Source organism: Eptatretus burgeri, chromosome 3 (genome assembly GCF_056783735.1).
Source record: "Eptatretus burgeri isolate ZD-2024b chromosome 3, Ebu_testis_v1, whole genome shotgun sequence".
In the NCBI taxonomy this organism is placed as follows: domain Eukaryota; kingdom Metazoa; phylum Chordata; class Myxini; order Myxiniformes; family Myxinidae; genus Eptatretus; species Eptatretus burgeri.
The window spans coordinates 45,508,599-45,533,558 of record NC_140963.1 but is presented as its reverse complement, the minus strand read 5'-3'; the positions used below and the strand labels follow the sequence as shown (position 1 = coordinate 45,533,558).

Below are 24,960 nucleotides of genomic sequence, written 5' to 3'. Positions count from 1 at the left end.
CATGGATGACCAACAAAATATGTAACGGAGATGAAAGTAAATACCTGTGAATTTTATTTTTAATGAGCAAATACCACCCGTCACTTTGCTGACGGGAATACTAAAGGGGGGAGGGAGAAAAAGAGAGGGGAAGATGGAGAGAGGGGTGGGGAGAGAGAGCAGGGAGAGAGGGGAGAGGAGGGAGGGGGAGCGAAAAGGTGTGGGGGATTGAGGAGGGGTGGGGGAAGGGAAGACAGTGAGAGGTGAAAGGAAGGGAAGACAGACATGCGGTGGAGTGTTAGTTACCACCCTGATGCTTCCGGAGACACACACCGCTTGGACACATCCGGAGACAAACCCTGCCCAGAGAGAGAACGAGAGAGACAGAGACAGAGACAGAGACAGAGACAGAGACAGAGACAGAGACAGAGATAGAGATAGAGATAGAGATAGAGACAGAGACAGAGACAGAGACAGAGACAGAGACAGAGACAGAGACAGAGACAGAGACAGAGACAGAGAGAGAGAGAGAGAGAGAGAGAGAGAGAGAGAGAGAGAGAGAGAGACTCAGAGAGAGACTCAGAGAGAGACTCAGAGAGAGACTCAGAGAGAGACTCAGAGAGAGACTCAGAGAGAGACTCAGAGAGAGACTCAGAGAGACTCAGAGAGAGACAGACAGACAGACAGACAGACAGACAGACAGAGAGAGGAGGGAGAGTGAGATATGTGTGGGAGGAGGGTGCTGCACTGTATTGGGAGGGGTAGACCAAGGATGGGACAGAGAGAGAGAGAGAGTTATGCTTTATGAACAACACACACATACACACACACACACACACACACACACACACACACACACACACACACACACACACACACACACACACACACACACACACACACACACACACACACACACAGCTGATATTGGCAACAACCCAAAAACAATGAGTAGCTTTCATCGAAAAATAACACTGCATTTATATAGACGTTTCAGGGATATGTTCACAAACATTAATCTTTATAAACAGCTGCAGGTGACGGGTGGAAAAAAAATTTGGCTCAGTAATTTAGAAAACAGGTTAATATGGCAAACGGCTCGGAAATCGGGTGTTATTTCACAACAAGGAAACAAAGACATCCAACACAGGTGGAGACCATTCAGCCCATCATGCCTGTGTGAACACCACACAAACTCATCTACACAAGATCCAAGAAAGAAAATGCAAAAAAATGTTTTAATTCATGAAATAAATGTTTTTGTTTGTTTGTTTTTTGGGTTTTTATATTTTTATTATCATAGTTTTTGTATTTTTTTCTTTTCTTCCCATCAAGGAAGGGGGCATGGGCTAGGTTAAAAACACACAACATCAACCACACAACCCCCCTTGGCAAGACCCCCACCAACAGCACTCCGTACACATGCATACTCAAACCCATCAATGCTCAAACTACCTAAAAGTCCTGTCAACATCCCCATACCCCTCCATCTCCATAACTTCCAGGTACCTATCTAACAACAAGGCCCCTCCTCCAGTCAGTTGGGTTGATGCCTGTGTTCCAGGCAGACCACAGAACTGCACTCAACGACATGAGTACAATACATCCACCAGCTTTGAGAATTTCAGCATGGATGCCACAGATCCCAGGAGCTTTACCCCATTTCAACCGGTTCACTTCAGCCTGTGCTTCCACAAACGAAGGTGAATCACAGTTGATTGGAGGGTCAGCAAGAGGGATAGTAACACCCCTGACATCCAACTCAACAGCTGGTGGGTCAGCCTGGTACAGCTGCTCAAAGTAACCGGCCCAGCGAGCTTTCACTTCAAACTCCACTGCTAAGAGTGCATCACCCTCCGCTCTAACTGCAGTAACCAAAGGACAGGCTTGGAGGAACACAATGAACGAATTCCCCTGTAAGCAGGAGGAGAATCACTTGACCACAGTGATGCTCTACCCCCTCACAGATTCCTCACACATAGGCCTCCTTGTCCATCCTTAGTGCACGTACAGTTTTACACCTCAACTCCCTGAACACTGATGCTATAATGTTCTTTATATGCAAACTCTTGATGCAAGGTAAGTTATAGAGATAGATTAACTGATGGAAGAGCAGCAGATTGCAGTGCGATAATGAGGATATGGGGTACAGATGGTTATGTAAACTGATGAGGCAGTTGAACTACTGGGCAGAGTTACACAGGTCGAGGTTGCGGGGAGACACCGAGGCGCAGAGTTATTGCAAGATAGACACACTATGCTGAGTCAGGGGGATACATCATTGTTATCTCACCCTCCAAGTAGACCAAAGCAGAAGAGGAGAATGCCAAAAAAGGACCAAGATTTTGTGAGATTTTAATTTATTGAAGGACGAGTACATTCATGATTTAGCAATTTCTTTCAGGAGGTAAAATACAATGGGAAATCGATAATTTGATGATGTTTGAACATAATGATGTTTTGAAACCTTTTGAACTCCCTTAAATTTAATAAAGTTGACACTTTAATAAAAATTTGCATGCATGATTGGGGTTCAATGTTCATGTCTTGTGATTCTATGGTTCACTTTTGAGCCCAAGTTTGTGTCTTAGGATAAAGGCAAAGTGTTGACCTGATGAAAGACAGTGTGAATGAAAGTTTAGATTGGTTAATAATTGAAGAGGAAACTCATTACATACTTCATATTCAAGTAGAGGAGAGATGTCATTCAGACTGTATTGAATTCAGATGGTAATGATTATATATCAGGGCAAAAATCAAACAACAAGAAAGAACAACAACTGGATTTAGAGATGGGATGCAAGATGGCTGATTAAGCAGGACCCACAATGTCGGTGGTGATCCAGAGTTGGGACAGATACCTTGTCTCTGAATGATGGTGAGATGACAGATGATGCAATGGTAGTACACTTACCTTCACAGTGTATCGTCTCAGTTTGATTCTCGACCCAACGGTAAACTGCTAGACTGGTTCTTCACAGGCAGGGAGTTTTATTGGAAAATGCACCATCCCTTGGATTGATGAAGAGCTATGATTTAATGCTTTTGTGCATAGAATGTAGGTTTATAGAAAATTAAATATTAAAAGTTTATTAATGTGTGGAGACTTTGCATGGTGAAGCAGTAAGGTAATCAGCAAAGGAATATATGGATGTTTGTGAATCTTCATTAATGAGGCAAACCGTTTACATTAAACAGCTCCCTGTAGAGTTTGAATCTCATCCTGTTCTCTTGCCTGTCCACCATCTGTGCATCTGTTGGAATGGACTTTTGGCTTGAGCACAGGTACCATCATTCATTGTTTTCCAGCAGCTGTGTAAACATTGTCAAGAAGAGAACAGGCTGTGGTCCATTTAAACTCATTAAATGTACAACAGCTTTGGCACCTGTGTCTCACCACCGGGCATCCCGATGATGCCATGGTCACAAGATAAATAGGGCAACTGAGTGTACTCAGAACTTTACCTATAAGGAAACGGAAGTGTCATTATCACAAGATAGGTGGAAGGAAAGGTTACGTAATGGTGTTGAAGGTGCTACAAGATGAGAACAAAAAAGAAAAAAAACACCACTGAAGCCAGATCGGTCCTTTGGAAACCAACCTAACCTCTGTGGTGTGGTTCTTTTTTTCCCCATGCTATAGCACCTTCTACACCATTATAGCTATAGCTGGAAGGGCTAGTTTGAGACGTTGAATTTTATATTTAAACCTGTGCAGTGGCAGGGCAGAAGTTCGGACTGGAGCCAAAGCTCATATCAGTTAAAGCTGCATTGTAGGCTGAGTTAAGGTAGGAGGCCTGCAGGAGAGACTGTGTCGGAGGATGTTGGAGGATCAACAAAATTATGACAGAACAGATGAAAACATCATTTTTTCATTTCTCGAATCACTGAATATCATATTTGTTTTGTACATTTCATGTGGGCCATGTTTATGCTGCAAATACAGCAATGAGAAGAAAAAAAACTTAAATAGGAAGTCAGGAATGTATGTGTAATTATTTCTTGATAAAGTGCTCCACAAATGGGATGCTGGTTCCCCTGGACTCAAACTTGAGTGATTTTTTCAAAATACATGTTGCTCTGAAAGTGTATTCACTCACTCTTCACTTTGAAATTGGAATATCACTATTTAGTTTTGCATTTGCAGCATAAACATGTGCCAAATTAAATGCATGAAAAATATGATGAGCATGAAGTAGAGATGTGAAAAAGTTGGTTTGTGGTTTAACATTCTTCTATGGAAGCAATGAATCCTGGAAACCCAAAGACCAGCATTTCATCTACAAACATGCAACATCAGCACCAAACCGTATAAATTAAAAGTCATCTTTCTCTTAATACTCATTTACCAACCAATACTCATTGTTCACAATGGCTGTAAAAACGGTCATTTTTTTTTATACTCATTGTTCACTTTTTTTCTTGGCCTTTTCAATCAATTTATTTCTTCTTATTCTTCCTCATCATTTGCATGATGAATACGTCACTCCTGACGTTGACACCCTCACCAACACGTCACCTGTGACGCTCACACCTCTGTCCAATAGGTATTCCTCACCTGTAGCACGTCAATGATGAGGTCATTGGTGCCGTCACACACTCCATATCAGCTACTTCCCATTTACCATCTCCCTTATTTGCTCTGATGAAGAGGTAACTCGCAAAACATCAGCACTTTGTGTTGTTTTAGGGTGGATAACTCTAATAATTTGAATGTTTTTATCCTCTTTTGCCACCAATGCCTACTGCTAGTTATTTGCTGGGATTAGCACCCTTTTTATCACTATCTAGTTGCTTGATGATATAAATATGATTAACTATCCCTGTGTTTAACCACCCTGACTTGGACAGTGCTCCCTGACAGAAAGAAAACCAGGAGAAATATGGATAAAATGAAAGTGTTAAATGTGGGGAAAATGTGAAATCCACAAATGTCGGGTGGGGAAAAAGGGGAACAGGTTCCCAGCCGTTCATGATTCATCAGGGAAAATCAAAAATTCTCTGAAAAACCATGAATACATGAAGCACACGGCCATGAATGTAGAAGCAGGTCAGAAAAACCATGAATACACATGAGAAGAACCGTGAATGTGTGAAGCGCAGGGCGGCGAATGCAGAAACAGGTCAGAAAAACCATGAATACGCCCCGAGAAGAACCGTGAATAATTGTATCTGTGATCATTGGAGCAACGGGAATGATGATGAAGAACTTTACAGAGATCAGCATTTTGAAAGGCTGTGATGCATATCACATGAACAATCTCCCCCTCTTTGCTCCTCACACAACCAAATTTTATACATATCCCTATAGCGGATGCAGACGGCCTTTGCTTTCTGGTGTTTTAGATATTTTTTAATTATATTTTTCGTGGGCAAATTTTTTTAAAGTAATAAAATGCTTAATATTTATTACTTAAATTTATTACTTATATAATTTATTACTTAAAAAAAGTAATAAAATGCTTAATCACATATTTTGTTATTTTGCGATAGATTTCATCAATCTATGTGATTAAATTAGGCTTATGGTCCATTCTACCCCTCCTCCCCTCAATCCTGGCTTTTGGCTCAATCCACTATGTGGATTACCACATATCATGTGTGGAAATGTCGATGCAAATATCATTTCAAAAATAATAAAATGTTTCATGTTTGATATATTTTGTTATTTTGGTAAGGATTAAATCCATCTCTGTCATTAAATTGTTTATATACTTATTTCAGTTGATTTGGGTGATTGTTTGGATATGTATAACTTTTGGAATGGTTCTGTCCAGTCTCCATCCCCCCTCCCACGATCCTGGCCTGGTTTGGTTGAGTCCACATTTACATTTTTTTTTTTGGTATACCTTGTCGAGGCTCATATGAAAGCTAACACACAATGCACAGCAAGGGGGGGGCATGAAAAAAGAGGAGCGGGAGCTGGAAGGACAAAACAGTGGGGAACAGAGACATGAGGAGATCTGTGTAAGGGAGAGAGATGGGGTGGGGAACACGGGGTATACAAGATGGACATTACAGAGACTTTCAGGAAGGAAAGCAGGGAATTTGAAGGAGGTGGGTTTGGGGTGGATTAACGGGGGTAGAAAAGATCGAGGATTTGGATGGGGATGGTAAGAGGTGGTGGTGAACAGCTGTTTTGAAGACCTGGAGGAAAGAATTAGATTGAACAGAGTGAGGGAGTTTATTCCAAAGGTGGTAAAAAAAGAAGAATGAAAGAGTGAGGGTGAGCAGCGATTCGTGATTTTGGTAGTTTTACCAGAAGGGGGTTGTTGACAGACCTTGAGTGCCCTGTGGAAATATGGTGGTGAAAAACATCGCAGACAGAGCAGGGGGGGGGCAAGACCAGAGAAGAGACGGTAGAAGACAGAAAGACCACCGACCTGCCTGCGGTGAGATAGTGAGAGACCCAAAGACTTAGCCTCTTGGCCATTTGATTTATTTTCGTAATAAAATCATAAATGTTTTACATATTTTAAAATTTTGGGTTGCATACCAAGCCGAGGGACAAAGTAACTTCCTTGTGTTGGTATCACCATCATAGCTTCAGCAGTTATTGAGATAGGTCGGGCTATAGTTTAACATTGTTTTGAGAAGGGAAGAAGAAGAAGTACAAATTGGCATTTTAGCAATCTCCCGATGTGGTACTTCAACGATGTATTCTGGTGTCTTAAGTCTTAGTAGTTCAGAAAACGCTCGAAAATAAAAGGTATGGCTATTAAATGCTTATGACTTCATTCTATAGTCATTTATAAGCCGATGATTGTATACACATTTGAATGGGTGGCCATGTTTTTCCGTATCATCCCTCTATAGTCTATATGGAGTACTATCATAATCCATTATGTGTATATATATATATACACATATATATATATCCAAATGGGACTGACATTTTTTTCTGCACCATCCCCACATCGTGAGTCCAAGCACACTCTCCCAATATAGCATATATATGTATGTATGTATATATGTATGTATATGTATATATATATATATATATATATATATATATATATATATATATATATATATATATATACATACACACACACACACATATATATATATATATATATATATATATACATACAGGGGGCTGCAAAAGTAGGTATACAGTAATGTATACAGTAGAGTAATACGCTCCTCATCCGTTAAATTACTAGCCATCGTTAAATTTCCACTTTACCTGCAAATAAAAGATGTATTATAGAAAAAATTACGAAAATAAAAATATTAAAAATGGTAATAATTATTTTAATTAATTAAATGAATTCTCATATTAAATGAATCCTAGCACCACTATTATATAATACTGGCAATACTGGTATAATCCTTACTGTATACCTACTTTTGCAGCCCCCTGTATATATATATATATATATATGTGTGTGTGTGTGTATGTATATATATATATATATATATGTGTGTGTGTGTGTATGTATATATATATATATATATATATATATATATATATATATATATACATATACATACATATATACATACATACATATATATGCTATATTGGGAGAGTGTGCTTGGACTCACGATGTGGGGATGGTGCAGAAAAAAATGTCAGTCCCACCCGCTACATATAAAATGAAAGTTGGATTATCTTCTCGAAAAAGTCACTTAGGCTACATATGAATGCCTCTCTTGTCTGTTCAGGTGATTGTATAGGCAGGGATCACTTTTCAGTACTACCGACCATGGCAAAAGTGAAAAAAGCAAAAGAAAAAGGAGATTGCTCAAAACTGGAAAATCTTCCCATTCATGATAATAATCATCTTCCGACCATATTTACAAGCTGCCTCTCTCAATTGGAATGACTCTGGTACCATTCGCCAGAGTTTTCCTTTCTGCTGCATCCTTTGCTATCGTAATTTTAATAGCTTGAAAGGATTCCACAAAAAGTATGCAAAACTAAATTATTTTGTAAATGAATAGGAAGGAAACAGAGGGGTGGGCGGGACTACGACCGTCAACCAGTCGGATGGGGCAGGGCTGCTCAACACATTTGTCCTTGGGCCAATATATGGGTGTGGTTCATGGTGGAATATTCTCAGGAAGTCGGTAACAGAAAGTATGTACTATTTAGAATGTTATATCGTCAATAAATTATTCCAGTACCATTACAATGTGAGCTCCTCCATCAAGTTTTTACTACAACACTTGCAAATCAGTAATCGAACATCTGTATATATTTCCAAAAAATGTAAAGAAACAAGTCATAAAACATTTAAGAAAATGCAAAAGAATGTAGGGATGTTCCTTCGAAAAGTATGGAAACAAGGTAGGGATGGTCACAAGAAATGATCATGTCAAACCATCCCAACATCTTTAAATAATGGTTGCCCTAGAAAAGTTATATTGAATGAACACACACACACACACACACACACACACACACACACACACACACACACACACACACACACACACACACACACACACACACACACACAGACACAGTGTCTTTTCTAGGGACAACCATTAATCAAAGAATTATTCAGGGATGGTTTCACATGATCATCCCTACCTTGTTTACATACTTTTTGGAGTAACATCCTGACATGCATTTGCATTTAGAAAAATGTTTTTATTACTTGTATATAAAATAATTTGTGTTTCTTATCATAAATTATTTTTAAATCAATGGCGTTTTTTTTTTACAATTATATTTGAAATGTTATAAGATATCACAATGACAAGTGGGAGTTTTCCCTGATTTTGTGGGGTATATTTTAAGATACTATTTTTCCAGTTTCCCATGCATCAATATTGTTAAACTTTTTAAGGTAAAATCCTCATATATATATATATATATATATATATATATATATATATATATATATATATATATATATATATATATGTATATATATATATATATATATATATATATAGATATGATTGCTGAAGAGAAACCTTCTGTTGCAATATTTTTCCTGGTCATTGCACAGGATGACTCCACTGTCTCCCTTTTATAAAATGTGAGTTTGCTGCAGAATTAATTTTATGCAGAAACAATCCCGATACAACGGACCAGTTGTAAATAGTCTATAATACAGTTCTCATAGTTCAATGCTATTCAAGTAAAACATCTTGTACAGTTTCAACTTACCCTTTATGGAATGGCACAAAGACCTAAAGTTATTCCATTGCATGCAATTTTTTTCATTATCTCACCAGTGATAAAAAGATTACTGGAAATGGGAAAAGAGCAGCAATAACCAGGGACATTGGCTTGTCAGAGAATGTCACTGTTTCAAAAGACTTCCTCTCTGTTCCACGATGACATGACGCATGTGGAATGCCACAGCGCTACCCTGTGCAGCTTATCTCAAATACCCAACTCTGATTTCAGCAAACACAGTCGGTCGACAGGTTGGAAGAAAACAGTTCTTTTTCAATGTCCAATGAAATAAGTTGAAGATTCATTATTATGGAAAAGCATTCAAATATTTCCTTGGAGGTGTATACTGTACTATCTAGTAAACACAAAAAATTCTCGACTTTGTACAATTTTCACTGTTAGAGCTAATATTGACAACAGATTGATGCTTTATATTATTATTATTATTATTATTATTATTATTATTATCTTTCAAAGTGACAAAACGGAAGAAAATCTGGAGCATTGGCATTACATCTTCCATACCTGTACGCCACTCGTATAACCTGCTGCCTTCCCCTTGTGCATTAGCTGCTGTTGGCCACAAGAAAAGGAGAGTGAGCTTGTGAGGTTGCCCAAGCATGGAGTGGGAGGACCATGCAAGCCAAGTGAGATATGCAGCCACGAAGAATATCCCCATCGTAGGCTCTTAGCGTGCCTCACTCGGGAAGGGCATCACTGTAAAAGACAGGTTATATAAATAAAGAATTACAGAGTGTACATCTCCAACAGACAGGACAACAGACTGTGATTTGAACATAACAACATAAGGGAAATACCCCTGGGTGCTCACCTGGTAGCAGCTGGATAAGATAACCAGGGAACCACTGGTAGGCATGTATGACCCACAAAATATGTAACAGAGAAGAAAGTAAATACCCATGGATATAATTTTTAATGCCGTGAACAAACATTGGTAAATCACTGGTGATAAAAGTTGTGGTCAAGTTTCATCAAAATAGTGTGTGTGGTTTTAGAGAAGAAAGCAAATTCACATTTTTGGGGGAACCCCCACCCCTCCCGCCCCAGATGCCAATTTTTTAATGGTGTGAACAATCTTTGGTACATCAAGGGTGATGAAGGTTATGGTCAAGCTTCATCGATATTGTCTGTCTAGTTTCGGAGAAGAAAGCAAATACATATTTTGGGGGCAAACCCCCCTTAGATCCAATTTTTCCAATGTCATGACGACTTTGGTACATCATGAGTGATGAAGATTGTGGTGAAATTTCATCGGAATTGTGCGTGTAGTTTCTGAGAAGAAAACAAATACCTCTTTTGTGGGGCAACCCCGCTGTAGACCCCCTAGACCCCAATTATTGTTTTTATGCCATGAACAATCTTTGGTACATCACGGGTGATGAAGGGTGTAGACAAGTTTCATCAGAACTGTTTGTGCAATTTCTGAGAAGAAAGCAAATATCTATTTTGGGAGGCAATCCCCCCCCTCCCCTCCCAGAAATCTCATGAGACTTCGAATTTTTTAATAGTGTGAACAAACTTTGGTACATCATGGGTGATGAAGGTCAAATTTCATCGAAATAGTTTTTGTGGTTTTAGAGAAGAAAGCAAATCCAAATTATTTTTTTGTATACCTTATCGAGGCTCGTATGAGAGCAAATACACAATGCACAGCAAGGGGGGACATGAGACAAGAGGGGCGGGAGTGGGAAGGACAAAACAGTGGGGAACAGAGACACGAGGAAATCTGTGGAAGGGAGAGGGATGGGGCAGGGAACAAGGGGTATACAAGATGGGCATTACAGGGACTTTCAGGAATTTGATGGCGGTGGGTTTGGGGTGGATTAACGGGGTAGAAAAGATCGAGGATTTGGATGCAATTATAAGTGGTGGTGGTGAACAGCTGTTTTGAAGGCCTAGAGCGAAGAATGGTATTGAACAGAGTGAGGGAGTTTATTCCAAAGGTGGGAAAAAAGAGGAATGAAAGAGTGAAGATGAGCAGTGATTCGTGATTTTGGTAGTTTTACCAGAAGGGGGCTGTTGTCGGACCTTGAGCACCTTGCAGAAATATGGTGGGGACAAATCGCAGACACGGGGGGGGGGGGGGGGAGACCGGAGAGGAGACGGCAGAAGACAGAAAGACCACCGACCTGCCTGCCGTGAGAGAGTGAGGGGCACAAAGACTCAGCCTCATCGCGGGAGATGCCAATGATCCGAAATGCCTTGGTTTCCACAGAGAGAAGCCGAAAAAGGTGGGAGGCAGGAACACCAGCCTAGGGAGGAGAGCAGTACTCCCTCAGGCTGCAAATGAAAGCTTCGTATGTGGTCAGGAGCTCAGGTGGGCCGAGGAAGGACTTGCACGATGGAGGATTCCCAGTCGGTGACTGACTTTGGAGGCCAGGTTGGAAATGTGGCTTTCCCAGGAAAGAACCATGGCAGATAGTGAGACCCAGAAGCTTGAAAGAAAGGACTTCTCCCAGAGGATTGTTGAGAAAGTGGATGGGGGGGGGGGTCCAAACAGTCCTTTTGGAGAGACATCGTGAGAGTGTGAGATTTGTTCGGATTGAAAGACATGTTCCACATGTTGGAGCAGTTTATGATTTTACGCAGATCTGCAGTGAGCGAAGAAGGGGGGCAACCCCCCCTTACAACCCCTTAGAGCCCAATTTTTCTAATGTCATTTACAATCTCTGGTCGACCATGGATGATGAAGGTTGTAGTCAAGTTTCATCAGAAATCTGTGTGTCGTTTCTGAAAAGAGAAAAATTACCTCTTTGGGAGTACATGCTCTCCAGACACTCCTTCCGAAGACCCCCTCACACCCCATTTTTTTAATGCCATGAACAAACTTTGGCATCGCATGGGTGATGAAGGTTGTGGTGAAGTTCCATCAGAATTGCATGCGTAGTTTCGCAGAAGTTGCAAGTATTTGTGGATGGACGGACGGACAGACAGACTGAGGGATGGATGACGCGCCTCCCATAAACTCCCCAGAACTACACTACATGTCCAAAAGTATGTGGACACCTGCTCGTCCAACATGTCATTCCAAAATCATGGGCATTAATATGGAGTTGGTCCCCCTTTGCTGCTTTAACAGCCTCCACTCTTCTGGGAAGGCTTTCCACTCGATGTTGGAACATTACGGTGAGGATTTGCTACCATTCAGCCACAAGAGCATCAGTGATGTCAGGCACTGATGTTGAGCGATTAGGTCTGGCCTGCAGTCGGTCTTCTAATTCATCCCAAAAGTGTTCGATTGGGTTGAGGTTAGGGCTCAGTGCAGGCCAGTCAAGTTCTTCCACACCGATCTCAACACACCATTTCTGTATGGATCTCGCTTTGTGCACGGGGGAATTGTCATGCTGAAACAGGAAAGGGCCTTCACCAAACTTTTGCCACAAAGTTGTAAGCACAGAATCGTCTAGAATGACGTTGTAGCATGAAGATTTCCCTTAATAGGAACGAAGGGGCCCAGCCCGAACCATGAAAAACAGCCCCAGACCATTATTCCTCCTCCACCAAACTTTACAGTTCGCACTATGCATTCGGGCAGGTCGCGTTCTCCTGGCATCTGCCAAACCTAGATTCATCCTTCGGACTGCCAGATGGTGAAGGGTGATTCATCACTTCAGAGAATGCATTTCCACTGCTCCAGAGTGCAATTGCGGTGAGCTTTACACCACTCCAGCCGACGCTTGGCATTGCACATGGTGATCTTCGGCTTGTGTGCAGCTGCTCAGCCATGGAAACCCATTTCATGAAGCTCTCGCCGAACAGTACTTGTGCTGTTGTTGCTTCCTGAGGCAGTTTAGAACTCGGTAGTGCATATTGCAACCGATGACAAAAAAAAATTCCGCACTACATGCTTCAGCACTCGGCGGTCCTGTTCTGTGAGCTTGTGTGGCTTACCACTTCGCGGCTGAGCTGTTGTTGCTCTGAGACGTTTCCACTTCACAGCAACAGCACTTACAGTTGACTGGGGCAGCTTTATCAGGGCAGAAATTTGACAAACTGACTTGTTGGAAAGGACGCATCCGATGACGGTGCCACGTTGAAAGTCACTGCGCTCTTCAGTATGGCCAATTCTTCTGCCAATGTTTGTCCATGGAGATTGCATGGCTGTGTGCTTGATTTTATACACCTGTCAGCAAAGGGTGTGGCTGAAATATCCGAATCCACTTTTTAGAAGTGGTGTCTGCATACTTTTGGCCATGCAGTGTATGTTCCAGGTGAGCTAAAAATCAGGGCAGAAATTTGACAAATTGACTTGTTGGAAATGACGCATCCGAAGACGGTGCCACGTTGAAAGTCACTGCGCTCTTCAGTACGGCTCATTCTACTGCCAATGTTTGTCTATGGAGATTGCATGGCTGTGTGCTGGAATTTATACACCTGTCAGCAATGGGTGCGGCTGAAATATCTGAATCCACTTTTTAGAAGTGGTGTCTGCATACTTTTGGCCATGTAGTGTATGTTCCAGGTGAGCTAAAAACAAAGTCTTTGGCATGAACGTTTACATGACAATATATAGACTGTTGTGAAATGAACCAAAACCTAATGGTAAATTGAATGTTTTAGAGATCATCTTTCACGTTACTATTTTCTATGACATTGACGAACAAATAAAGTGAGGGGAGAAGCAGAAACCTAGTGAGAGAAAGATGATAACAACATGCACGTTTGTGAGCTGCAATTTCAAATTTCCATCACCCCTGTATTCAACCTCAAAGGTTATGAATTCCACTGCACCAAGCATGAAAATGGAGCTTTGTGAAAACACCTCGCATATTATCTTTTCTCATACACAAACCCAAAGAAACACTCACCTGATAAGAAAACTGCACAAGGTGCAATATATTGCTTTTGTTCGGCTTCTTTACAATGTTGTTTTGCAAAGTAAAGATGTTTGTTCAGCTTCTGCAAAAATCACAAGGGGAAAAAAAAGTTAGACTTACAGGAAGCTGGTGAAACAAGGCTGATCAGTTTATTATGACAATTTTTATTCACAATACCAAATGGTTAGGAAATCAAAGATTAAGGAAACAGTTATTTGTTGAGATGAAAAGTTAAATTAAAGGATTGAAAAGAATAAAGATGGCAAAATATGGAAGTTTAATTTGCTGTTAATGTTTTAGAATTAGAGGAGAAAATATTTGAAAGAAAATATAAACTATGAAGTTTATAAACTCCAAAAAGGCCTCCAATATGTTATTTCAGCTAATTAACCTCCGCCATCTTCGAAGATGGATGGAGGTTACTGTTTTCACCCCTTTCTGTTTGTTTGTTTGTTTGTTTGTTTGTTTGCTTGTTTGTTTGTGAACAGTATTACGGAAAAACTCCTCGACGGATTTCGACGAAACTTGGTGGGGGGGTTAGGTATGGTCCAAGGATCATGCCATTAAATTTTGGACTTGGTCCCCCCCCCCTACAAAAAAAATTGTTAGAGAATTTTTTTTTTGCATTTCTACATGTTTTAAGTGATTTCCACCCCCCCAAAAATTTACCCCCCCCCCAAAAAAATTTAGAGAAAATTTTTTTTTTTGCATTTCTACATGTTTTAAGTGATTTCCAACCCCCCCCCCCAAAATTGTTAGAGAAATTTTTTTTTTGCATTTCTGCATGTTTTAAGTGATTTCCAACCCCCCCAAATAATTGTTAGAGAAAAAAAAGGTTTTTTTTGCATTTGTGCGTGTTTTAAGTGATTTCCAACCCCCCCCCCAAAAAAAAAATTGTTAGAGAAAAAAAATTGTTAGAGAAAAAAAAATCTTTTTTTGCATTTCTACATGTTTAAGTGATTTCCAACCCCCTCCCCCAAAAAATTTAGAGAAAAAAATATTTTTTTTTGCATTTCTGCATGTTTTAAGTGATTTCCAACCCCCCCCCCCCCCAAAAAAAAAAATTGTTAGAGAAAAAAATTTTTTGCAACTTTTATTCAACAAAATTTCTATTTCCTATTTTTGCATTTCTACATGTATAAAGTGATTTCCAACCCCCCCCCCCTCAAAAAAAATATGTTGGAGAAAAGAACTATAACTGTCAGCACTGTTGACATCATATTTAATGAATAAGATATAAGGTTCACTTGTGACCCAGCAGGATTGGCGGCGGAGGTTTTGCACTCTCCCGAGTGCTCCCCCTCTAGTTTATGCTGCGGTTAGCAGTGCAGCAGCTGACATGTATGATACAGTGGGCAGTTCTGTTTTTCACAAACTGGAACTCAGTTATTTACTATATATATATACACGTATATACTTGTATACATACATATATACTTGTATACATACACACTTGTATACATACATACATACATACATACATACACACACTTACTCACACCACACACATATACCATACAAACCCTTGGGACGTGCTGCAAACCACTACTCGGGTGCATCTTACGTGCAGACATAATTTTAAGCTTTAAACAGCGCCTTCAGAAAGTATTCACATCCTTTAACTTTTCACATTTTGTTGTGTTGCAGCCTGAATCTAAAACGGATAAAATTTAAATTTTTTGTCACCGATATACACAAAATACCCCATATAATGACAAAGTGAAAACATGTTTTTAGAATTTTTTTTACAAATTTATTGAAAATGAAATAGTCATGCGCCGCTTAATGACGTTCCGGGCAACGATGGATCGCATATACGACGGATCTGCCAGCTCTAAAAAAAAAAAATGAAAAAAAAAATGTAGCTGAAAAATTCCTATCGCTGAGTGATGTAGCCGACGTAGCGCTGCCAGTCGTATAACACATACAATTATGTACGCTGTACAGTACATAATACTTCATAATCATAATAAACGACAGTGTGGCCCTGTTATAATGCGATCGTTGAGGTCCATAAAATGTCATCGCGAAAAAAGCAGGGTCGTGCTGAATCGGGATTCAAGGAAATCGGCTTAAAAACTGAAGCAATGTTTGCACGTTTACCTTCGAGCAAGTAAATTACCTTTGGATTGAAGAATTCCACGAATAAATCGTTGTTGTTACAGTCGAAATTAAAACACAAATTTATTTTTGGTGAAGCTTTTCATGTTGTTAAAACAATCGCACTGTTCCGAAAATATATATCACAATTGACAGGTGCTCGTTTCTTCATTTGTAAATTATAACATCGATGCAATGATTACGTATTTATAAAATCCAAACGCTATTTATTCATCTTTCTATAATCGATGCAAGAGGAGATTGTAAGCTGCTGCGAACAACACCGATGGCCGTCATGAACAGCACAAAGGTAAAACTAACGCGTCTTCAGTCTCTCTTGGATGTGTGTTACAATTGCCGACAGTATTCAGTACAGTAACATGCTGTACAGGTTTGTATCCGAGAAGCAATAGGCTCCACCATATAGCCTAGGTGTCTAGTTTTGTGTAAGTACGATGTTCGAAAACGAAAAAAAAAAAGATGTTCGCACAACGACGACGTCGCTTAACGACGCGTTTCTCAGAACGTAACCCCGTCGTTAAGTGGCGCATGACTGTATACAAATATCTAATTTACATAAGTATTCAGCCCTCTGAGTCGATACTTTGTATCTGTAGAAGCACCTTTGGCAGTGATTACAGCTTCGAGTCTTCTTGGGTATGTCTGTATCAGCTTTGCACATCTGGATCTGGGGATTTTCTCCCATTCTTCCTTGCAGATTTGCTCAAGTTCTACCAATTTGGATGGGGAGCATCGGTGAATAGGAATCATCAAGTTTTTCCACAGATTCTCAATGGGATTCAAGTCTTGGCTTTAGTAGGGCCACTCAAGGACTTTCCCATTCTTGTCCTGAAGCCATTCCAGTGTTGCTTTGGCTGTATGCTTTGGGTCATTGTCCTGTTGGATCGTAAATCTTTGCCACAGTCGAAGGTGTTTTGCACTGTGAAGCAGGTTCTCCTCAATGATTTGTCTGTATTTGGCTCCATTCACTGTTCCTTCTAGCCTTACAAGTCCCCCAGTCCCTGCTGCTGAAAAGCATCCCCAGAGCATGATGCTGCCACCACCATGCTTCATGGTGGGGATGGTGTCAGATGGGTGATGAGCTGTGTTCGGTTTCCGTCAGACATCGTGCTTTGCATTCAGGCCAAAGTGTTCATTTTTCATCTCATCAAACAACAGAATATTTTCCCTCATACTCTCAGAGTCTTTCACATGCCTTTCTGCAAACTCGAGACGTGCTGTCATTTGCCCTCCCCTCACACCACATTTCCTTCCCTTCCCTCAACCTGCCTTACCTTCCATCTGGCCACTCCCCCATAAGGCCTAGATTTGTGAAGTGCTGCAGAGATTGTTCTCCTTCTGGCAGGTTCTCCCATCTCAGCCAAGGAACTCTGTAGTTCTGTCAGAGTGGTCATTGGGTTCTCAGTGACCTGCCTGTCCAAGCTCCTTCTTGCCCAGTTGCTCAGTTTGGTCAGATGGTCATCTCGAGGAAGAGTCTGGGTAATTCCATATTCTTTCCATTTCCTAACGATGGAGCTCACTGTGCTCTTCTGGCCATTATCATTCTATGAATTGTTTTTTTACCCTTCCCCAGATCTATCCCCCTCACAATTCAATGTCGGAGTTCTGGGGACAGTTCCTTGGACTTCATGGTGGAGTTTCTGCTCTGACATGCACTGTCAGCTGTGGGACCTTATATAGAAAGGTGTGTTTCTTTCAAAATCATCTACAATTAATTTAATTGACCACTGGTGGACCCCAATCAAGTTGTCGAGACATCTCAAGGATGATCAAAGGAAATTGGATGTTCCTGATCTCAATTTGGAGTGTCATAGCAAACGGGTTGAATACTTATTTACACGACATTTCAGCTTTTCATTTTTAATTAATTTGTAAACATTTCAGAAAAAAGATTTCCACTTTGACATTTTGGTGTATTATGTGTCGATTGGTGACAATTTTTATTTCTTAATTTAATCTATTTTAAATTCAGGCTGTAACACGGCAAATGTGAAAAAGTCAAAGGGTATGAATACTTTCTGATAGCACTGTATATTTGATGACGTGGATTGTAATTTGTTGGTATGCTTCATGATGAAGCTGCATAACAATAGAAATTTTAAAAGTCTGTTTAATACAAAATAATTAATACACTACAGTGTGGATTGGGGTGGTGGGGGAGGTGTGTGTTGGGGGGTACTATGATGTTAGGAGGATTGATGGACTTAATGACCTCCTCCTGCATTGAAATGCAAAATCCTTGTATAAACACAAAATCTTTCCAACTGCCAGATTCCAATCAAACAAAATTGCATTGTAAGTAAAGCCTCAAGCTGAATATTGTTAAAATACCAGTAGAATAGTTACCACCCTGCCAAAGAAAGTTTCATTCGTTGCCAGAAGCAATGATCCACTAATGATTTGCACACTTCGTATGCAAAGAAAGGCAAGTTTTAAAGACTGATGCAAGGCAATAAATTGCTTCCATTAATCAATGCACGTGCTATGCAAGCAATATCTTCCACATTCAACAAGTCACTGATTTCATCACACAACATCTCAAGTCACAAGGACTATAGTACGCCGACGACGAGACTGCACACGGCACGACTATTTGTTAAAATTGACATTTAAATAAAAGGAAGGGTCATGCAAATCATTGAACACATCCTTTTGTCTCACACATGTTGTATTGGTTCAGATGTATTTTGTACAGATAAAGGTTGTAAAACATTGTCAGTTTAAAGGAAATACTGGAATACATATTGTGTGTCATGTGGCACGGCTATGTCCATATATGGAAATACAGTGAGGTAAATGACCTTCACAAGCAATTAATTTCCCCTGCACTTCCTTTCATTTATGGGTTCATCAAAATTACTCCCTGAAGGGGGCAAAAAGCCACAAGGTAGCTAATGAGAAAAGTGAGCACATCTGCTCAACTTGAGACATTTCTGTGTTGGAATGAATGAATGAAACTTTCATTCATAAACCAATTGTGAGATAAACGAACTTTAAAATTCATTTTCTACATTTATCTGAAGCTCATGGTCCAACTTGTACCCAAATCACCAGCAGGATAAAGACATTCGTGGTGGATATCATTGTAGTTTAAAATAAATGACAATGACAATAGCACACGATTAACAAACATGTGGTATGTTTACATGAAGGACAAAAACATAAATAGATGACAGACAAACCAAGGTATTTGAACTTGGGTTCCGCACATCATGAGCCCACCAGTCAACGATGCTGGAGAGAATCTGATTAATCGTTGATGCAGTGAGCAGGATGTCAAGCCAGACTTGGCCCGGTGTCATTTGGCTACATTAGCTACCTGGTGATCCAGGGAGTAAGATGAAAACTCTATTGACCAGGTCAAACCACTGCATTGGCAATACACTAGAATCTTGGGAGATAGCTAAGATGACAAGGTTATTCGACATGCTTTCTGGCCAAAGACAATTATACTAACCTAAGTAAAAACATCTGAATCCTTTAGCAACTGCATGTTTCCTCTGAAATGTAGTGAGACAAATGAAGAGTTCCACTGCCATTTTGGACGTTAAAGGTCTGGAGGAACATTTTGAAAAGAGTAGACCATGCGTCAGTCCCCTAGTGAGGCTCTAGGTTATTGCAATGATTTGTTCACTAATTATGCAACCAGAAAACTGATTTTTTTTTTTCAATTGAATCCTGACCAGTTATGCAGTTACTAGATCAATAGATAAAGCCAAACAGCTAGAAGGACAAATAATACGCATTTCAGATTTCATGATGAAATAAATCCTTGTATCGTGTTGAAAAGTAAGTAGGATGCAAACGAGTTTAACAACAACACAAAGGTATGAATTTCACTGGATATACTTTTGGTCTGTTTTGCACCGAGATTTAGTGTTTCATTCATACAATAGGTAAGTTAATTTTTGTTAACTCATTAAAGCACATTATCTTCTTGTTTTTTTTATTTTAACTTTCAGGTTAAATGTCCTGGAACATCAAAAATGCTTAAATCCACCCACAACAGAAATGTCAAGTATAAGTAAATTCCGTCAGGTAATAGGCAAGCTTAAAGGTAAAATTACAGGAGATTTAAATTTAATTGATCAGGATATCATAGATTTTTTTTTTTGTATCCCTTGTCAAGGCTCGTATGAGAGCTAACACACAACGCACATCAAGGGGGGCATGAGACAGGAGGGGAGGGAGTGGGAAGGACAAAATAGTGGGAAACAGAGACATTTGGAGATCTGCGGAAGGGAGAGGGATGGGACAGGGAACATGGGGAATAGAAGATGGATGTTACAGGAACTTTCAGGAAGGAAAGCAGGGAATTTGAAGGAGGTGGGCTTGGGTGGATTTTCGGGGGTAGAAAAGATTGAGGATTTGGATGGGGGATGATAAGAGGTGGTGGTGAACAGCTGTTTTGAAGGCCTGGAGGGAAGAATGGGAATGAATAGAGTAAGGGAGTTTATTCCAAAGGCGGGGAAAAAGAGGAATGAAAGAGTGAAGGTGAGCAGTGATTCGTGAAAATCAGGTATAATTGATAAGGTATAATTTTCAAATATTTAAACTCGCATTGATCAGGATATCATTGATCTGTTGATCAGGTAAAATTATCGGATATCATGGAGTGTGGTCGTACTCTAAATAGAGGAATGGCATGGAATGAAAATGGCCGCCACATCAAATGTGTACAAAATGATACTCTAAAAAGTGTGCAAAAGAGTAAAGTCCTATCTTGAAAAGTCATACCTTTAATTCTTGAGCGTTTTCATAACTACCAAGACCGATAATAATGCAGAATCATGTCTTTACTTTATGCATTGCAAAGAAGACACTTCGGTATTTTCCTTGAAATTCATCGAGGAGGGAACGGCGATGGGAAAACCCAAAAATTAACACTATTTCCGTATTTACGGACATGGGCAGAAGTTCTCCTGCCTGGCGAACATCTGATCACGGAAACGTGCTTGAAAGCTTTTGTACCTGGCTGACTTCTACAAAAATTACCTCATATAAACTCTCCCACGGGAGTAATTCACACAATCATGGTCAATGATCATGATGCATTGAAATGGGTGAAAAAACGAATTAGCATATCGGAACAGCACATCGATGCTCTATAATTGTGGAATGTTTTTCTGACGACAAAAATATGGAAACCTCCATATGAGTCGTTACAAATATACGCATTAATGTACACATACGGAATGGTTTCACCAATGCCTACATATTTCCATCCACACTGATGCTTTTCCTTCACTGTTTGACCACATTACCAGCACTATCAATTGCAGGACTTTTTTTTCAGACATTATGGGTTTAAAATGCTTGCAAGAATATGCAAAAACAAGGCAAAAGGAGAGTTACCATAGCAGAATAAACATGACTGCAGAAAGTGTTCTAGACTGGTGAAGGCATATGCTGATTGGTGCAGCACCAACCAATGTATGCTATCCTCATCGGTTGAGCAGCTCAAAAGTGTGTGTGTGTTCGCACATGGAACTTTTGAACCGTTTTATGGATTTTAATCTTTTTTTTTTTTGGGTTTTATAGTAAAAATTTCCTCCAGCAAAATTACCACTGTAACAAAACAGCATTCTAAGAAGCAGCATTACACAAGGTATGCCTGTATTACTGATTGATATTAGACCTGCAGTTTCAATCTGAATTACTGATATTATTTCATGCACAATTTAATTCGAATATAATACATACACAAACAATAGGACTACAATACATGATTTACATATCACAATTGAACAACAATTTAGCATATGATACTATTTACACAACTATTCATAATTCTCCAACCACCCCCCCCCTTTTTCCCCTCCAAAAAATAAAAAAACGAGAACAGCACTCAGTAGAGCACATACCTCCACCAGGTTGAGCAGTTTAAGTTTTGTATCCCATTGATAGGCCGGATGTGGATCCGGACCTGAACCAAAGTAGAATGAGCTTGTTCTTGTCACTGAGCCAACTCATCCACCTGGTTTTGTCCGAATTCATCCACAACTTTTTGAGATATCCTATTCACAGACAAACGAACAGCCAAACAGACAGGGATGAAAACATAACCTCCACCCACCTTCGGTGATGGAGGGAACAGAAACAAGTCAGTAAAAACATATACATATACATTTTTTAATTCCTTCCTTCTTTGGTGGTTCTTTTTGGATTCCATCCCAACATGTTTTTTGGGGGGACTTGTTCAAACTATCATTGGTCAGGATATCATTGATTTATTGACGAGGTAAATTATGGGATATTTAAACGATTGGTAAGAAATTGGTAATAAGTTGCTTTCTCAAGCTGCTCTACTATCAACTGTATTGATCCCATCAAATGAAACAAGAAAAGGAAATGAAATTTCAAAAAAAATTTAAACATTGTATCGATTGATCAGGCATGCCAAATTTTAGTAACATGATGAGAACCAAACTTTTAAAAATATCGATTTAGTGGTTTACTGGTGAAAGCAATCTGTAGAAATGTGCTCAAAAGATATTGCACATTTTGTATTCTTAGAGATGGGCAGTCCATGTGTTTCAAAAAAACAATTATTGGCTAGTCAATGAAAACCAAAGGGTTTTTGTCAAGGGATAATCCTTGCCTGAGGTTCAAGCAACTGGAACACTGATAGGTCCATATCAGTGGTATGTGCAAGGTTAAATGAGCAAGATGGAGGTCAAATTGATGACAAGGTAGTGTTAAAAAAAAAAAAATGAAAAGACAGCTTGTTGGGTCATCTGCTAATAATGGATTCTATTATCTGGCTGAAAATTTGCTGGGTATCCAGGAGTCCATTTCATAGAAGGAGCTTGGAGAGCCTTTTTGTGGATTAATATTAAATTGGTTATCTGAAATAGCATGAGAAGCCCCTTTGAGGGGAAAAAAAAATTCTGGCAAAATGAGTAATTGTGTCACCACAGCAAAATAAAAAAAATAAAAAAAACATGTCAGGGATAATAAGGCATTTGTTCATTTGCCAAAGTGGAAAGCTAACCTGTTCAGTTTTCAATGGAGATTTCAAAGCAACAAGATAAGCCTGCAATCTGTCAAGAGAACAATTGGACAGACCTTGGAGTAGTTGCACAGTATAGGACGTTTGACACATCACACTCTCATATCCCCATTATCTCTCTATATATTTCATTTACTCACTCCAATTCATTTAATCTATTCATATGCTTAACTCACAATTGTATTTAATAATCTAAACATCCACATCATATGAACCAAACATGCAATCAACATCTTTATCCTATTAACTCCTTGGTCGAGGTTACAGGGCTTCATGCAAATCGAAAGGCTTACTTTTTTGTGGATTAAAAAAAAAACACTTTCTGATCTTTTACTTCCACAAGTGCAGAAGCAACAGCAGATTTAATGTTATTTCAACAAAATTAACAACAATTTTTTTTTTACTCCACAATGGGGTGCCACTTCACCTACATGGTCTCAAAATAGGAAATTTATTCCATGGAGGGTCAAATTCAAGAAAGAGCGAGTACGAACACACAAAACTGCAGAACTTCCTGAAGCAGACAATATACGCAATAACTTGTGATGCCGAGACAAGCGTAACATGAGAAGGAAAGACAAACAAAAAAATGATCCACTTATGGTGCTAAACCATGTAGTTTTCCAAGTAGATGTGCAACACCCCCTACATCCTCCTTGAGCCCATCCATTCACAAGGGATTATTATCTCAAACTAGTTTTCCATTTATAACATGACGAGATTAAAGCGGCTTGCTACCTGCAGTAGGGTGGCATCATGTGAGTGATCTTTGCATCACATTGCAATCATAATAGGAGAGGGTGGGGGGATGTTCGTATCAGCTGCATAAAGGGTTTTGCTAATTTTTCTAGATACAAGTATTCTCATGGTTAATGATATTTAAAAATGCATTCACATATTGTTATGAATCGGGTCTAACGGGTAAATGAGGGGTAGATTATAATAGTTAATTCATATTCAATGTTCACATAATTGTGGTGTAATTCCCTGAATGACAAAACGTGTCGAGCATGTATTTGGAAAGATCTAGCTCCCACAACCTCCAGAAAAATGTCTATCTGAGCCTCACCTTTCACCCTCCCGACATTCCTCAATCACTCCCATCATATATCTGCCCTTTTAGGGAATTGGTGTACCCTGGTGTTGGCTTAGTGGTTAGGTTGGCGGCATGGGATCCTAGGGTCCTGAGTTCAAGCCCCGTTGGCCGTTGAATTAAAATACACCAGGAGGTTGACTCAGTCTGTCATCCTTCCAAGGTCGGCAAAATGAGCACCAGTGTACTGGTAAGGGGGACACTGCATCAGCGGCATCCCAACCAATGCAGCCTGTGGCTGCTGCAACCAGCAGCCACAGGCTGAGAGAGAGAGAGAGAGAGAGAGAGAGAGAGAGAGAGAGAGAGAGAGAGAGAGAGAGAGAGAGAGAGAGAGAGAGAGAGAGAGAGAGAGAGAGAGAGAGAGACAGAGAGAGAGAGAGAGAGAGAGAGAGAGAGAGAGAGAGAGAGAGAGAGAGAGAGAGAGAGAGAGAGAGAGAGAGAGAGAGAGAGAGAGAGAGAGAGAGAGAATTGGTCCCCATGATAACCAATGAGCACAACCCACGGCATGATTGTCGGGGCAGCGTAAGGCCACCAGACAAACCAAGGACGTGCCCTTATATGAGAATGCCTGGTGGTGCTGTCCAATGAGTGTGCATCACATGTGCAAACCCATGTGATTCGATGGGTCCTGTGGGACTTCAAAAGCATACCTCATGTGCAAGAATAAGGTGGTGAACGTGATAGTTGGAGAGGTTTGTCAGAAGCAAGATTTGTGCTGGTGGGTACGTGCTACTGATACGGGCTGATGCTGGTTAACACAATAGATCCCACCTGAGGC

The 24,960-nt window shown here is 40.0% G+C and overlaps 1 protein-coding gene across 1 annotated transcript in view; it reads right to left on the bottom strand.

The window, feature by feature from the left end:
* The window catches only part of LOC147029798 (thrombospondin type-1 domain-containing protein 7A-like), an 879,531-nt gene that overhangs the window by 601,531 nt on the left and 253,040 nt on the right, over positions 1 to 24,960 (bottom strand). The window contains exons 2-3 of the mRNA XM_085872138.1: positions 13,948 to 14,038; positions 9,644 to 9,835 (exon numbers count right to left, since the gene is read on the bottom strand). Of these exons, the coding sequence (XP_085728264.1) occupies positions 9,644 to 9,797 (154 nt within the window). The 5' untranslated portion in view covers positions 9,798 to 9,835; positions 13,948 to 14,038. The remainder of the gene's footprint in view (positions 1 to 9,643; positions 9,836 to 13,947; positions 14,039 to 24,960) is intronic.